General features: G+C 45.6%; 2 protein-coding genes across 2 annotated transcripts in view; one reads left to right on the forward strand and one right to left on the reverse strand.

Annotated features, from left to right (window-relative positions):
• Positions 1 to 16,131, reverse strand: part of COQ8A (coenzyme Q8A) — a 685,974-nt gene that overhangs the window by 590,349 nt on the left and 79,494 nt on the right. The gene's annotated exons all lie outside the window — the stretch shown is intronic.
• The window catches only part of PARP1 (poly(ADP-ribose) polymerase 1), a 47,304-nt gene that overhangs the window by 10,208 nt on the left and 20,965 nt on the right, over positions 1 to 16,131 (forward strand). Inside the window, exons 3-8 of the mRNA XM_050757449.1 lie at positions 5,663 to 5,778; positions 7,330 to 7,544; positions 9,189 to 9,288; positions 11,510 to 11,626; positions 12,278 to 12,454; positions 14,761 to 14,908. Coding sequence (XP_050613406.1) covers positions 5,663 to 5,778; positions 7,330 to 7,544; positions 9,189 to 9,288; positions 11,510 to 11,626; positions 12,278 to 12,454; positions 14,761 to 14,908 — 873 coding nt within the window. The remainder of the gene's footprint in view (positions 1 to 5,662; positions 5,779 to 7,329; positions 7,545 to 9,188; positions 9,289 to 11,509; positions 11,627 to 12,277; positions 12,455 to 14,760; positions 14,909 to 16,131) is intronic.

The raw sequence follows: 16,131 nt of genomic DNA on the forward strand, positions 1-16,131 counted from the left end.
TGTCCAGTTGTTACAGCTCCGCTTCTTGAAAAAGCCATCTTTTCTCCCATTTTTGCCGTTACTTTTTTGTCACAGATCAGTGGACTGTGCTTTGTGTGGCTTTGTTTCTGGGCTCCCTGTTCTGTCCCACTGATCTACTTATCCTTTTGCCAGTACCACACTGTGTTGACTGCTGGGGCTTCATAGTAACTCTTTAGGTTGGGTAGTGTCAGCCCTCCAACCTTGTTACCATCTTTACTGTCATGGCAGAAGGCAAAGGAGAAGCTGGCAGTTCACATGGCCGGAGCAGGAGGAAGAGAGTGAGAGGGGAGGTGCTACACGTTTTTAAACAACCAGATCTCAGGAGAACTCAAAAGTATCGTGACACAGCACCAAGGCAGAAATCTGTCCTGTGATCCAGTCACCTCCCACCAGGCCCCACCTCCAACATTTGAGATTATAATTTGATAGGAGATTTGGGTGGGGGCACAGATCCAAACCGTATCACTGTCTATCCTTCTTGCAGCTGGTCCTTGTAGCTGTTGGTATGTCTGACCAGCTGCTTGCTGCAAATAGATTAGTAACGGCTCAGAATTGAGAGTTTTAAAAAGTAAATAAATTTGTAAGAAAGGGTTCAGAGGGTGAGTATGCCAGTTTTAGCAGAGGGCAGGTCTCATTCTGTTGCCTAGGCTGGAATGTACTGGCAGTCTCTAACTCCTGGGCTCAAGCAATCCTCCCACTTCAGCCTCTGAAGAAGCTAGGACTACAGATGCCCAATTAATTTTTTAACTTTTTTTTTTTTTTTTTTTTTTTTTTTTTAATCCCTTGTTGCCCAAGGGATCTTGCTATGTTCCCCAGGCTGGTCTCAAACTCCTGGCTTCAAACAATCTCACCTCTGCCTCCCAAAGTGCAGGGATTACAGGCATGAGCAAATACACCTGGCTGACGTTTTTCTTGTTCTGTGGCTGTTTTCTCTTTTGTGTTCAGGATAGGGAAAGTTGTAGGTTTAGGGGCATAGATGTGTTATATCTAGTTATAATTTAAATATACCTAAGTACATAGATAGATAGATAATCTCTGTCACCCAGGCTATAGTGCTGTGGTGCCATCTCGGCTCACTGCAACCTCTGCCTCCTGGGTTGCTGGGATTACAGGTGTGTGCCACCACACCTGGCTGGGTATTTTTAGTAGAGATGGAGTTTCGCCGTATTGGCCAGGCTGACTTAAGTATAATTTTATAATATGAGAAGGCATAATAATTTTACTGAAAATGTGTCTTTTTGTGAAACTATCATAACCATACAGTTAGGATACTACCTACTGATTGTCCAGGGACTTTTCATCCAGAGAGCCTAACGTACTATTTTTAAATATATGAAAAGTTTAATTCATCCCAAATCGTCTAATTCACAAATGACTTATTAACATGTAGGATATCTCCTTAGAAAATACTAATTTGCTTGTGAGTGTGTGTGATTTTCTTTCCTGCAGAATTGAGATCCTACTCTAAGTATCACTTTCCTTAGTTGATTTTTTTTTTTTTTTTTTTTGGTGGCAAAATAGGCATAACATAAAATTTATCTTAACTTTTTTTTTTTTTTTTTTTTTTAAAGACAGGGTCTTGCTCTGTCGCCCAAGCTGGAGTACAGTGGTACAATCATGGCTCACTATATCCTCTGTCTCCCGGGTTCAGGCAATTCTCCTGCCTCAGCCTCCCAAGTAACTGGGATTTCCGGTGTGCGCCACCACGTCTGACTAATTTTTATATTTTTGGTAGAGACTGGGTTTCACTATGTTGGCCAGGCTGGTCTTGAACTCCTGACCTCAGGTGATTCACCCACCTTGGCCTCCCAAAGTGCTGGGATCATAGGCATGAGCCACTGTGCCTGACCTGTCTTAACCATTTTTAAGTGTAGAGTTCAGTGGCATGAAGTAGATTCACATTGTTAGGCAAACATCACCATCATCCAGCTCCAGAACTTTTTCATCTTCCCAAACTGAAACTCCCAATCCATTAAGCAGTAACTGCCTGTTCTCCCTGTCCCTGGTAACCACTGTTTCTTCTGTCTCTGTGAAGCTAAAACTCTAGCACCTCATGTGAGTGGAGTTAGGCAGTTATTTGTCTTTTTGTTTCTGGCTTACTTCACTCAGCATAGTTCTTCTAGGTTCATCCATGTTGCAGCATGTGTCTGAATTTCCTTCTTTTTAGAGACATAATAAACATTAATTGCATGAATATACCATATTTCATTTACCCATTCGTATGTCTGTGGACATTTAGGCGGTTTCTGCACTTTGTTTTTTGGTGTTTTTTTTTTTTTTTTTTTGAGACAGAGTCTCACTCTATTGCCCAGGCTGGAGTGCAGTGGCCTGATCTCTGCTCACTGCAGCCTCCACCTCCCGGGTTCAGGTAAATCTCCTGCCTCAGCCTCCCGAGTAGCTGGGATTACAGGCATGCACCACCACATCCACCTAATTTTTTTGTATTTTTTGGTAGAGACAAGGTTTCACCACATAGGCCAGGCTGGGATTACAGGCGTGAGCCACTGCACCCGGCCAGGTTTCTGCATTTTGGCTATTATGAATGGTATTCATAATATTCATAATAATGATAATGAATATTAGTGCTATAATGAACATTGGTATACAAATATATGTTAGAGACCTTGCTTTCACTTCTCTGCTGTATATACCCAGAAGTGAAATCACCGAATCATGGTAATTCCATGTTTAATTTTTTGAGGAGCCTCCATCCTGTTTTCTACAACAGCTCCTCCATTTCCACCAGCAAGACAAGGGGATTCCAATTTGTCCTCATTCTTATGAACACTTATTTTTTTTTTTTAATATAGCCATGCTAATGTGTGTGAAGTGTAGTATCTCACTGTGGTTTTTTGGTTTTCATTTCACTAACGACTAGTGATGTTGACCTGTTAGTACTTTTACAACTTGATATTTACTCTTTTCATGTTAAAAGTTACAGATTAAAGTGCATAGTAGTCATTTAGTGAGGTCTTGCTAAATTTCATGCAGTATTCCAAGTACTTGACATATTAATTTAATTGTGTCCTTGCAGTAAGTCTTTGTCAGTTTTACAGGTGAGGACGTTCAGTCACAGAGAAGTTAGGTAACTGACTCAAGGTTGTACTGGTAGAAAATTCCTGAGCCAGGATTCAAATCCAGTCTGTCTTGCTTTTTTTTTTTTTTTTTTTTTTTTTTTTGAGACACGGTCTTGCTCTGTCACCCAGGCTGGAGTGCAGTGGAATGATCACAGCCCACACTCCAGCCTTGGCCTCCTGGGCTTAAACAATCCTCCAGCCTGCTGAGCAGCTGGGACTCCAGGTGTGAGCTACCGCACCCAGCCCTGTCTTGCTTTTGAGACTAGAATTTTAACCTTTTAGTTATATTACACATAGAGCTGCTGCAAACTTCTTGTACATCCCAGGCACCTGTACAGTTATTTCTTTAATTCTAAGATGTGCAGTTACTGTTCAAAGGGATGAACAATTTTAAGGCTTTCTATGTATGTGCCAAATTGCCTTCCAGAAAGGTTGCTTCAGTTGCACATGCTATACCAGCAGTATATAATATACACATTTCTCTACTAACATACCATTCCTAAGTGTTTCCTTTTTTTGGAGACAGGGTCTCACTCTGTCACCCAAGGCTAGAGTGGAGTTGCACGATCCTAGCTCACTGTAACCTTGAACTCCGAGGCTCAAGCAATCTTCTTACCTTAGCTTCCTAAGTAGCTAGGAGTACAGCCATGCGCCACCATGCTGGGGTTTGCTTTGGGGGCTGTTTTGTTTGTTTCTTTCTTCCTTAAATGGAGGAAGTCTCTATGTTGCCCAGGCTGGTCTTGAACTCCTGGGCTCAAGTGATCCTCCTGCCTCATCCTCACAAAGTGCTGGGTTTACAGGTGTGAGGCACCATGCCTGGCCTTGTCTTTTTCTTAAGGAAATGTAAAAGATACTGATTCTTTGTCATAACATTTTACAAATATTTTTCCAAGTTTGACATTTTCTTTTAGTTTTGTCTGTTGTATTTTTTTGCCTCATTAAAGTTTCATCTTTCACTAACGTTTGTATAGTCATGTCTGTCTTCTCATTTGTGATATGTCTTTGGTATTATATCTGGAATTTTTAAAATGATTTACAGTAGTTACATGCACAGATCTTACGTATACAGTTTAGTGAGTTTTGACAAATGCTTATACACATCTGGCATATACCCCATTGAGTTATAGACATTTCTTCTATCACCCTGGGAAGTTCCCGTGTACTTTTGCTAGTCATTTTTCCCTGACTCAGGTAACCACTGTTCTGATTTCTTTCCCCATATATTAATTTTGCCTGATTTAGAATTTCAGGAAGAAAAGGAATTGTATACCCTCTTACACACTTTCTTCACTCAGCGCACTGCCTGTGAGATTCATCCGGGTCATCTTGTGTGTCATTAGTTCTTTTAATTTCTGGGGAGTAGTCCTTTGTTTGGGTATATCCGTTTGTTTATCCATTTTACTGTTGGTGACTTTGGGGTTGTTGCCATTTTGGGGCTATTACAAATACAGCTGCTAGGAATTTGATAGGCATCTCACTGGATCCGTGGATCAAATTGCAGATAATTGACATCTTAACAGTCCATGAACATGATACGTTTCTTCATTTATTTAGGTCTTCTTTCATTTCAGCAGTCTTAGAGCTTTTAGTGCAGAGATCTTGCACGTCTTTTGTTAAATTTATCTAAGTGTTTTATGTATTTTAACGCTGTTTAAATAACAATGCACTTGCCTTTTCCAGTATGTTTATTGCTAGTATTAGACATATTTGTATGTTTGTATATTGACAGTGTGCCCTGCATATTTGCTAAATTCACTTAATTTAGTAGATTTTAAAATAGATTTCTCAAGATATCTCTTAGGAACATCAAATAGAATCATCTATAAGGAGAGATGGTTTTACTTACTCTTTTCCAAACTTATACCTTTTGTTTTTTTTTTTTATTTCCTTAATGCACTTACTACAACCTCCAATACAATATGGAATAGAAGTGATGGGAAGATAGCTTCATCTTATTCCTGGTCTTAGGCATCTTACTACCTGATTCAGCCTGAGAATTTATTTTTATAATAAGAAAATAATCTAGTTTTTGTCCCAAATGTCTAGCCAGTGATCCCCACAACTCTTTATTGAATAATTCAACCTTTTCCCACTAACTTGAAATGATACCTTTACCACATATTTAATTCTTACATATACTTGTGTCTGGCTTATATCAAAATATTTCCTTTAATTCCACACTTTGGTAAATAAAAGTATAATGGAAATTAGGAGGCTTAGTGAGACGTCAGTATGCTTCCGAGGCTTTTAAGGTAAACACCTAATAAGTGCTTTCTAAAGTGCGGGAGGGGCCTCCAGAGGAAGGGGAGGAGACGGAATGTCAGACAGCTGATCACCCCCTAATGTGCTGCTCTTTCAAGGAGAAGGGTCATTTATCTCCAGAAAAGAAGCTCTATTAGCTGACCACGGTTGTTACAGACAGATGAGATGGACCAATCGTAGTCTCCCAAGGCATAAGGTATCCTAGTGGAAGGATCCTGGGGAGGTAGAAGAGGACAGGGGGCTCCTCTAAGCTGCATTTTGGAGCTGTTGAGATGAGCATTGCTGTCTGTTTGATTCTTCAGGCAAAGGCCAGGCTGGAATTGGTAGCAAGGCAGAGAAGACGCTGGGTGACTTTGCAGCAGAGTATGCCAAGTCCAACAGAAGCACATGCAAGGGGTGTATGGAGAAGATAGAAAAGGTAAGGTCTTGGGGGCTCAGATCCTTGAACTTTATGGATTGCTTGCATTGATGTCATTGTCTGTCTCAAGAGAAGAGAAGAAATGGGGGCTTTAGGGTGCTAGCTCAGCGCACGTGATTAAAAATAAACTGAAGACTTTAGTGTTGACCAGATGTGACAGTGACTTCCAGACAGGTCTGGTCCAGTTCTCTTGTATGTATGCATCTGCTCTTGGAAAGCATTAACAAAAGGGGTGTCTTTTGGATCCAACAGTGGCTGGGGAAAGACTGTCTGTGTTTTATGGTAGAATTAGGTGTAAGGAGTGTGTTTACCCTGGTATGAGCCTCCAGCCTTTTTCTGTTTAATCAGGGGATCTTCGTTAACCAGGCTTTCCCACCAGTTCTAGTCCTTGAAGGCTGACAGCCAGTCAGACAAAATGGACGGAGACACAGGTAGAAGGGAAGGCTTGTGCCCCGCAGCCTTCTCACCCTTCTCTAATGTGACATGCACATATTAATTGATTCATTCGAGGCATTAATTGAAAGTTTCTGCCTCCTGGAGGTTTTGTACAGAAAATTGAGGTGAGCCAATGGGTATTTAGAAAACGAAAACATGGAATTGCTATATCTTCTCCAGCTACCTTCAACCACCAAAAATTTAAGGCAAACGTTAAGATCCTCTTTGCCTCAAGGGGAATGCCGGGTGGTGTGTGCTGCTGGGTTGCTGGCTTTATGTATTGTCAGGAGCCCCTCCTGCTGCATTCTCTGGGTTGAGCCTCCCGGGCCTGGAACTCTCCTGGGAATATCAGGCCTGGGGACTGGGGACCTGCGCAGGCTGGCAGGACTGAATTCTTGCCTGTGGGGTTATTAGTCCTTAGAGGGTGTCATCTGTAAAGAGACTAAGGAGGCCATAGCTGGGTGGGAATGGACAGAAAATCCCTGCTAATACAAAAGTGCTGCATTGGGGGCTGGGCGCGGTGGTGCAGTAGGCTGAGGCAGGAGTATTGCTTGAGTCCAGGAGTTCTGGACCAGCCCGGGCAACATAGTGAGACCTCATCTCTACAAAAAAATTAGCCAGGCAAGGCTGAGGTGGGAGGGTCACTTAAGCCTGGGAGGCAGAAGTTGCAGTGAGTTGAGAGCAAGTCACTGCACTCCAGCCTGGGCAACAAAGCAAGACCCTATCTCAAAAAAAAAAAAAAAAATGCTGCATTGGAAGCCCACGCAGGTGTGCAAGGCTTTAGCTCTGCCCAGCACACCATACCATGTGTTTTTATGCCTGCCCCAGGTCAACAGAAACATCTTAAGGGGAATGTTAGCAATTCTTCACATGTCCAGACAGGTAGGTAGGTCGCCAGCCATTTGGAATTTAAGGAACCCTGAGTCTTGAGGGTAACACACAATCCTTGATGACCTGAGAGAGCTAAACCTCTCAAAAGCCCATGAGTCCTCAAGTTGGCGGGCAGACCTTGACTTGTACCTGCAGCCCCTCACTGGTTGGAGCACAGGCTGTCCGTATCATGTTCACCATCCTTCCTTGTCGCTCCCTTGGTACCATATACGGTTTTTCCTGCAGGGCCAGGTGCGCCTGTCCAAGAAGATGCTGGACCCGGAGAAGCCACAGCTAGGCATGATTGACCGCTGGTACCACCCACACTGCTTTGTCAAGAACAGGGAGGAGCTGGGTTTCCGGCCCGAGTACAGTGCGAGTCAGCTCAAGGGCTTCAGCCTCCTTGCTGCAGAGGATAAAGAAGCCCTGAAGAAGCAGCTCCCAGGAGTCAAGAGCGAAGGGTGGGTGGAGCGCTGTGGGGTTGCCCTGGGGGTTCAGTGAGGGGCTTGAGGGAGGCCCGAAGGCTCTACAGGTTCCATATCACTCCTCTGTTTCCCTTCACTGACTGTCAGTAAGCCACGGAGATGCAAACTGAGGAACGGTGACAGCAGAGATCTGGGGGCAAAGGACAGGGTAGGGAAGGACAGCCAGGGATTCCCATGGCCTCTGCCGAGAGCCCTCTGCCCTGTGAGACCTGCTTCCTAGTGGTCTCTTCCCCTTCCAACATCTGATCTCCATGGACAGGCTAACTACACTTTTCCACGACAGCCCTTTAGATACTTAAAAGACCACCCTCCTTCCCTGGGTGAGTATTTGTTTTGCCTGGGTCGATCACTTAACAATGCTGGGAGAATCGTGACCATTTTTAGTTAGGGGATGGGCAGTGGATAATTTTCCTGGCTTAGAGTTCAGGATGATAAGGGTTTCGCATGGTATTAAAATTTAGAATGGGAAGGACCATCAGTGACCATCTTGAATACATGGACACCTCTTGCTCTCTCCAGTTTACCCTCTGCTGGTCCCTCAGCCTCAGTCTGGAGAATTGCTTGTTAACAGGTACACCAGGGGTGGTGTGGTAGAACCTGGTATGCACCCTGTTCCTTGGACGGTGACTGGGCAACCATCGAGCAGCCATCACACATTATCTCAGTTCATAATGCCTGTTCATTGCAGCAACACATGGGGCTCTAGAATGTGCAAGAAAATTGAAAAATCAGGCCGTGGGTCAGAAAGCCCACAGGGCATTGTAGCACGTGATACAGGTGTTGGAGTCCATCAGCTCCCACTTAAGCCATGATAACCGCCAGAATGTGTTGAGCACATTTCGTATGCCAGACACTGTATCGAGCCCTGTATTTGGACTGTTTGATTTGCCTGTCACCAGAGTTCTGTGAGGCAGATGGTATTCTTTTCCCTGTTTTATGGCTGAGGAAAGTGCAAGGGTTGGTGCTCAGGTCTGTGAGATAGCTGAGACTGAGACCACTGTGGCTGTCCTGCCCCTGTGTTTTAGGGGCAGGTGATAGTCTCAGAGCCATGTTTGCTGAGCAAGCTGGGGCAGGCTGGTTAGCACTGCTTTGACTGTCGCTTCTTGTCTGGGCTTTATGTGGCAGTACGGCCCCACCTCTGTGAGCAGCCTCTTTCCCTTGCTCTGTGTTTTAGCTCGAAAGGCCTAGCCCCTGGACTTGTGCTTTGTCTTTCTGCAATCCCTGCCGCCTAGCCATGGGCTTACCTCTAGCCTAGTCCCTGCTAGAACCTTCCAGGCCAGGAGATACATAGGTGTTTTTTTTTGTTTTTGTTTTTGTTTTTACCTCAGATGGGGCCTGAGCCCTGGATTCTTGTAATGGGTTGTTCTAAGTCCCTGGAACAACCCTAGCGCCTCTCCCTGGCTGGGAGAGTATGTTCTGAAATGGATGGTGTCTTCTGCCATCTTGGTTGCAAATACTCCCTGAGTAGACAGTGATCACCTAAGGGCACTGAGTGGGGCAGGGGTTAGGGAGTGACAAGTGTGAGTAGTCATAGAATGACATTAAGATACTGTATCACCGCAAGTCATTGGGTGTCAGATTTTTAATGGTTCTGGCTCTCATATCCTGTGTCTCCTTCAGAAAGAGAAAAGGCGATGAGGTGGATGGAGTAGATGAAGTGGCCAAGAAGAAATCTAAAAAAGAAAAAGACAAAGATAGTAAGCTTGAAAAAGCTCTAAAGGTGAGTTCCCAGCTCTGTGTCTCCTTTCAACATGCTGCTGTCTGGATTCTCTTTCTCTTTCTGAGAAGACAGTTCAAGGACTTATGTCCCACTTATTAAGAACTTTAGCAAATTGATGGCTGTCATTAAATAGTATGACTTTTTCCCCAGATTGTTTTCCCTCCTCCCAAGGAAACCATTTTTATTTGGAAGAGAACCCACATTAGGCTGTAGGTGTCCAACCTGCAGCCAGGCTTGAGCAAAGGCTGAGTGCTCTGTTCCCACTCACCAGCCTCTTACTGGGATGCCAGAGATTCATGCTTTGGCCAAATTATGCACTACTGTACACCCTGCACCTTTGTGGTCACTTGCAAACATTGGAAACTGAATACTTAATTAAAGGATGCCAAAGATTCTTAGCATAGACAAATGGCTTGAAGACATCAAGTGTCTCTACATTTTTTAAATGAAGATCTCTCATTTTTAAAAAGGAATAGATGACTGATAATGACAGGAGAAAACTATCCATTAAATCAGTGGTCCTTGACCAGAAAGATTCATCCCTGTGTTGATTATGTATGTGTTGAAGCAAAGCAAAAATTATTAATCAGAAAATGCTGGGTGTTTGGGAAATTGGGGGAGAACAGTTGGTCTCTCCTTGAGCACGTGATTTCCATGAACCGTCTGCTTGTGTCTCTTGTATGAGTATTCAGTTTTTACTAGTAGTACTAAAACTAAAAGCAATTTCTGATATAGTTCTAGTTGCTAAGTAAGAGTCACACATTTTGTTCAGTTGTCTTACGGTAAAAAAGCGTCTGTCATGCACCAAAACTGGCTGCAGGAGAACCGTGGTGCCACTTCACATTGGCCATTCAGTGAGGTTAGTGTCCTTCTCTCTTCCCCGTTGATGTCAGAGATGTATAGAGAGTCAGAAAATTAAAATGCCCGTCAGTGTTCCCACCGTGGCACATCTGTGTCTGCTGGCTCTCTACCCTTGGTCATCTAGGTGACATTGTTGTACTTCTTCCATTTAACCCTGTACCACTAGACCTTTTCCTCATCCTCCCACGTCTCCATTCCTGGTGTCCCGGCGTATGCTGTGTGCAACGGAGAGGAGATGTCGAGAGAGCCCTTAAAAATGAAGCTGGGAAATGGAGCAGACGTGTGTGCCTGCAGCTTCACCAGGGGAGTTAAAATCCTCCTTTGGTACTAACAGCAACCCTATAGGATATGATAGGGCTGGCGTTTTTGTCTCCATTTTACAGAGGTGGAATCTGAGCAGAGATGGTTAATAACTTGCCTATTTTCCTGGGGAAGGAGGAGACTCCCTCAGACTTTAAAATGGAGAGGCTGATAGCTTCCTCAGCAAGCTTGATTGTTGTGAGAATAAATGAGATGAGGCCAGGCGCAGTGGCTCGCGCCTGTAATCCCAGCAATTTGGGAGGCTGAGGCAGGCGGATCACTTGAGGCCAGGAGTTTGAGACTAGCCTGGCCAACATGGTGAAACACCATTTCTATTAAAAATACAAAAATTAGCTGGGTGTGGTGTTGCACACCTGTAATCCCAGCTACTCAGGACACAGAGGCAGGAGAATTGCTTGAACCCAGAAGGTGGAGGTTGCAGTGAGCTGAGATCTCACCACTGCACTCCAGCCTGGGTGACAGAGTGAGACTCCATCTCAAAGAAAAAGAATAAGTGAGATGACACGTAAAAGCATCCAACCAAGAGTAGTCACTTTAATAAAGATTAAAACTTCCATTTTCAGAAGAGTTTAAATACATTGCTCTGTGATACTGAATATAATATACCATCAAGGAAATTAGTGTTTGTGAATCATTCCTACTCTAAGATTGGTGGAGAACAGCCATACCCTGCCTCCTCTAGTTGCTGATAAACGTGGGCCCTGGGCTCAGCCTAGCACTTCCAGGCTCTTACCTTGTGTCTCTGGGGATTGGTTTCTGAGAGTTGGTTCCAGGAGCCTTGGTGCAATCTCCCCCAAACCCTTAGGGCCTCCTCCTCACCTTCCACAGTATTCTCTGAGAGACCACACAGCAGGCTTAATTTGGTGTCCTCAGGAGCATGACCAGGAGTCAAATCCTGTGCTGATCACCCAGGTTTGGAGTGGCAGCTTGCTGGTGCACCAGGGTATAACTGGAGGCTCAGCTTGACCGGGGCTCCTCCTCCAGTTGAATTCTTCCTTTGAAAAGAGCTGGCCTCTCAGCCACTGGGTCTTGTCCATAGGCTCAGAACGACCTGATCTGGAACATCAAGGATGAGCTAAAGAAAGTGTGTTCGACTAATGACCTGAAGGAGCTACTCATCTTCAACAAGCAGCAAGTGCCTTCTGGGGAGTCGGCGGTGAGCTGCCTTTGTGTTAAGTGGGACACGCATGTGAGGCTGACCCCGTCGTTGTGGAGTGACTGTCCCAATGGAGTGTGGGAGGCCCTCCGTGTGAACACCTGCTGGTATTAATTGCAAGGAGTATAAATCGTGGTTGTGTTGCACGGTCATCACCACCATCGTGGTCACCATTTTTCTGGGATGGATGGGGCCGGCATTCACATGCCCCACTAGACATCTTCCACATGTTAGTGCTTGTTCTAGAGTGCCAGGCCTGTGGAGTGAAGAGCCCCCTCCTGAGGGATGGCATGACGGCGTCCCATCAGTGTCCCCAGCTGGCCCTTCTCTGCTGTCATTCTTGGGAGTTGACTTGGCACTGTACTTTGTGCAATGCCAGTGGATGCTCTGGGCTCTCCCTTCATTTCTCAATCACTGAGGGATGGGGGAGCTGCAGGAACACTTGGAAATAAGGTCTTCTACTTTACAAGAATCCAAGCTCCTTTGTAAACGAAGGGCGGGGTGGGGTGTTAAGAGCCCCACAGCAAGCCCACAGCAAGAAGTCTCTTTGTAGAGAGTGAAATCTGTGCAAGTCCCTCCATCCCACATTAGTAAGTGTCCTTTTCTGTAGTCCCGCATTTGCCCTCTGATGTGTTTCTCCACTGGCTGCAGATCTTGGACCGAGTAGCCGATGGCATGGCGTTCGGTGCCCTCCTTCCCTGCAAGGAATGCTCGGGTCAGCTGGTCTTCAAGAGTGATGCTTATTACTGCACTGGGGACGTCACTGCCTGGACCAAGTGTATGGTCAAGACACAGACACCCAACCGGAAGGAGTGGGTAACCCCAAAGGTAAGGGGTGGGGGAAGATCCTGGGATCTGTTGGGAGAAAAACCTGGCCCCACTTTCTGCGCTTGTTCATACTTCAGGTCCCTGAGATTGCAGGGCCTTGTTCCTCAGACTTCTTTACAGCTATGTCATCCTGTTAACCAGAATATAAAATTATATGTTTGCAAACTACACGAATGTAGAACCAAAGCTCCTCTAAGTATGAACTGTCCATTTGGTGTAAAATGTTGCTTGCAAAGACCATAAATAATTTTTATTTATTGAATGCCTTCTATGTGCCAGGCACAGTTCTAGGCTTGAGGGACATATGGGGAAGAAATGGATAGTAATTCTTGCTTTCTGATACAAGTTTTTTTCAAGGACGTTTCCTTACCTAGTGCCAGCAGAAGAATTGGATCCAAAGTTCACATATCTCCTAGTATTGCACGTTCTCTCTTTTTTTAATGGAACTGCTTATGGAATTCTCAACGCAAAATACCTCCATGGGGAACCCCCTTTGGAGCCATGCTGGTGGGGTTCTGGCAGTATCTTTGTGGGGCTGGCTGCTCCAAGGACCTCGCCTGTGCCCGCTCAGACTCAGCAGGATCCAGGCCCAGCAGCCTGGGTAGGTGCAGAGCTCTGCCACTCGCCAAGCTGCTTCCCTCGCTGTTGCCTGCTCCTAGGTGGAGCACTTGGAACAGCGGCACACAGTACACCCTCAGGAATCGTTACCCGAGTAACAGTCGACATTACTTGCTCTACACCTACAACTGAACTCCATTTCCACCAGCTCCTGACTCACTTGTTCACTGCCATGATTGCATGATCCCCCCTAATTTTCTCTCTATGCCTTTACTTGAGTGCTTCCTGTAAAATAAATCTGAGCTTAGCACTTCCCCACCCTTAAAATCTTATACTGATTCCCCGATTTTTCTGGGTATGCAAATCTTCCAGACCCTTATGTGGTATTTGTATTTCTTTTACTATCTTCGATGGGGAAATAGTAAGATGGCAGTAAGCAATGTGCTATCCCTTGTATTTTATATATCAATTTTTGAGCATGTATATACATTTTTAAAGGTTATGTGCATGTGTGAGACAAGTTTTCAGTCTGGCACTACTTGCTGCCCATGCAGTGACACTGTTGCCTCCAGGCACTTGTCCCACAGAATCAAGGCCAGCTCTGTAGCTTGTCCTCAGAGCCCTCTGTGATGCGGCTCTGCTGGCCATCTGCAGCCTCTTTCTGCCACCCTTTTCCTCCTTCTCACATACCCTTCTCCCCACCCCACCGCCAGTCTTGCTCATTCTTTTTAGAAGTACCTAGCAATAGGGCACATGTGCTACTCAGATGGCTGTGCTTAGGCAGTCCCCTGTGTTTTCAGCTCCCAGTGGGCTTAGCAGATCACTGCCTCCAGGTGCATGCTAGCGTTCCCTGTCTCACATCACCTTAGCACACCTCTGGCATAGCTTAGCTCCTGTGTTAAAGTTCACCTTCCTATAGCTGATGCTCAGTCACAAATGAGATACTTTCTCAAGGGCAGAAACTGTGTTTTTAACCAAACTATGGTTGGTAGCACATATTAGGTGGTCAGTGTGTGTTGGAAGCAGTCTGTGACCTCTTGTATCCAGCTGACTCCCTGAACACAGGCGTAGATGGAAAGAGCAGTTTCTTGATTGGACGAAGACCTGGGAGCACAGGCTCTTTCCCTGAGCTTCATGTATTTGATACTTATTGAGTGACCATTTAGAGCAAGGCCGCTTGTAAATCACTCAGAGTGAAGAGTGAATTGTGACGAGTGAAGAGTGAATAGTGAATACCGTAGGGCTCTCTGCATTCATTTTTCCTTCTTCTAAAAAGGAAAGCAAATACTGTGATTTCCTTTTGGGTAATAATCTCCCAGTGTGTATGGTATTGGGGGTCTTGAGGTTCTGGAGTAGGCGTGTGATCCCACAGAGGCCTATTAACTCTCGAAGGGAACAACTCAGGAACGAGGCCAGGGAGGCTATAGTCATACAGCAGTTCCAGCGGTGGTTCCTGACCAAATTGGCCGCTGGTTTGTGTTTTTGTTTTTTCTGGGAAAGATTTTTCTCTTAAAGCAGCCCTAATACCACCCCTATCATAAATGTAAAAGTACCGGAAATAAGTACTGTAGCAGCAATAATACTGTCTTTCATTCTGGAAGCCTCACATTTTTCTATTTTTTGTTACTCTTTATCATAAGAAGAAAAAAAGAGATTCTTTAATTTGGACAAGCCAAATCCTTTTTGGTCTATGAGGTGGTTACTTCAAGGGAGAGCTAGCTTCTTAACTAAAACTTAATATTTTTTAGGAATTCCGAGAAATCTCTTACCTCAAGAAATTGAAGGTTAAAAAGCAGGACCGTATATTCCCCCCAGAAACCAGCGCCCCAGTGGTGGCCACGCCCCCACCCTCCACAGCCTCGGCGCCTGCTGCTGGGAACTCCTCTGCTTCAGCAGGTACAGCTCTTAGGGCCCAAGTCTTAGAATTGCTTTGCAGGAATTGTTTGCCCACTACTTGCTGGTGGTGTGGAGCTGGTGAAGAAAGTATCCATCAAGGGTCTCTTTTTGCTGACCCCACCATGGGGAAGCCTTGTCCTGCGGGGGATAGGCCTCTTCCCTTGGCTTGTTACACCCCCAACCACAGCAAGGTGGGAGGGTATTAAGAACATAGTATCGGCTGGGAGCAGTGACTCACACCTGTAATCCCAGCACGTTGGGAGGCTGAGGCAAAAGAATTGCTGAGGCCAGGAGTTCGAGACCAGCCTGGGCAATGTAGCGAGACCCCCATCTCTACAAAAATGTTTAAAATTATCCGGGTGTAGCAGCATGTGCCTTTAGCCCTAGATACTCAGGAGGCTGAGGTGGAGGATCCCTTGAGCCTGGGAGGTCAAGGCTGCACTGAGCTATGATCACACCATTGCACTCCAGCCTGGGCGACAGAGTGATACCCTCTCTCTAAAAATAAAATAAACATTGTAAAAGAACAAGTGACTCTTATTCTGGGAGGCTAGGAGAGGGGCTCCTAAGAAAGGCTAGGTCGACAGCCTTACCTGGAGTACCACGCAGGGTCTCCTGCCTGACCTCACTGCAGAGCAGCATCCCAGGCCTCACTCTCCAGGCCGCCCTGCACCCACCAGTCATCGTGACCCTGGTGTGATGCTCGAGTCTCTGTTGTATGCAGAGGGAGTTACTGATCAGCACTAGTGAGAAATGCCCCAAGCCAACCAAGACAGTGAGAGCAATGTATTTTTTTGGCAGGAGAAGTGACCCGCTGCTTATTTACTCAGAGACATGTGGCATAGTCTGATGGCAAAGGTCACAGTTTGGTGGGTGGAGGATGAAGGTTCCGTCCTTGAATATAAACCTGTTATTGACCTCCTTTTCATATCCTGAGAGGGGACCAGTGGTCACTGCAGTGTGTGTGGGTGGTCATCCCGAGTCCACTGTGCTGCTGGCAGCCTGGGTCCAGGTGCCCACATGAAGGGCCAGGTGGGGGCTGGCATTCTGACCCCTCCATGGAGGGTTCCCTCCTCTGCTTTCCCCTGACTTGCAATTCAGCATAAATCAATAATTGTGTTCTCTGGAGACCTCACCAGTTTCACTTAAACTGTCAGTGTTTCCTAGTTGTTTGCCCTCACAGGGAAGGCAGTAAGGACTTTTCCTTGCAGCATCTCCAGTTC

The sequence above is a fragment of the Macaca thibetana genome, chromosome 1 (genome assembly GCF_024542745.1).
Source record: "Macaca thibetana thibetana isolate TM-01 chromosome 1, ASM2454274v1, whole genome shotgun sequence".
NCBI classification, from domain to species: domain Eukaryota; kingdom Metazoa; phylum Chordata; class Mammalia; order Primates; family Cercopithecidae; genus Macaca; species Macaca thibetana.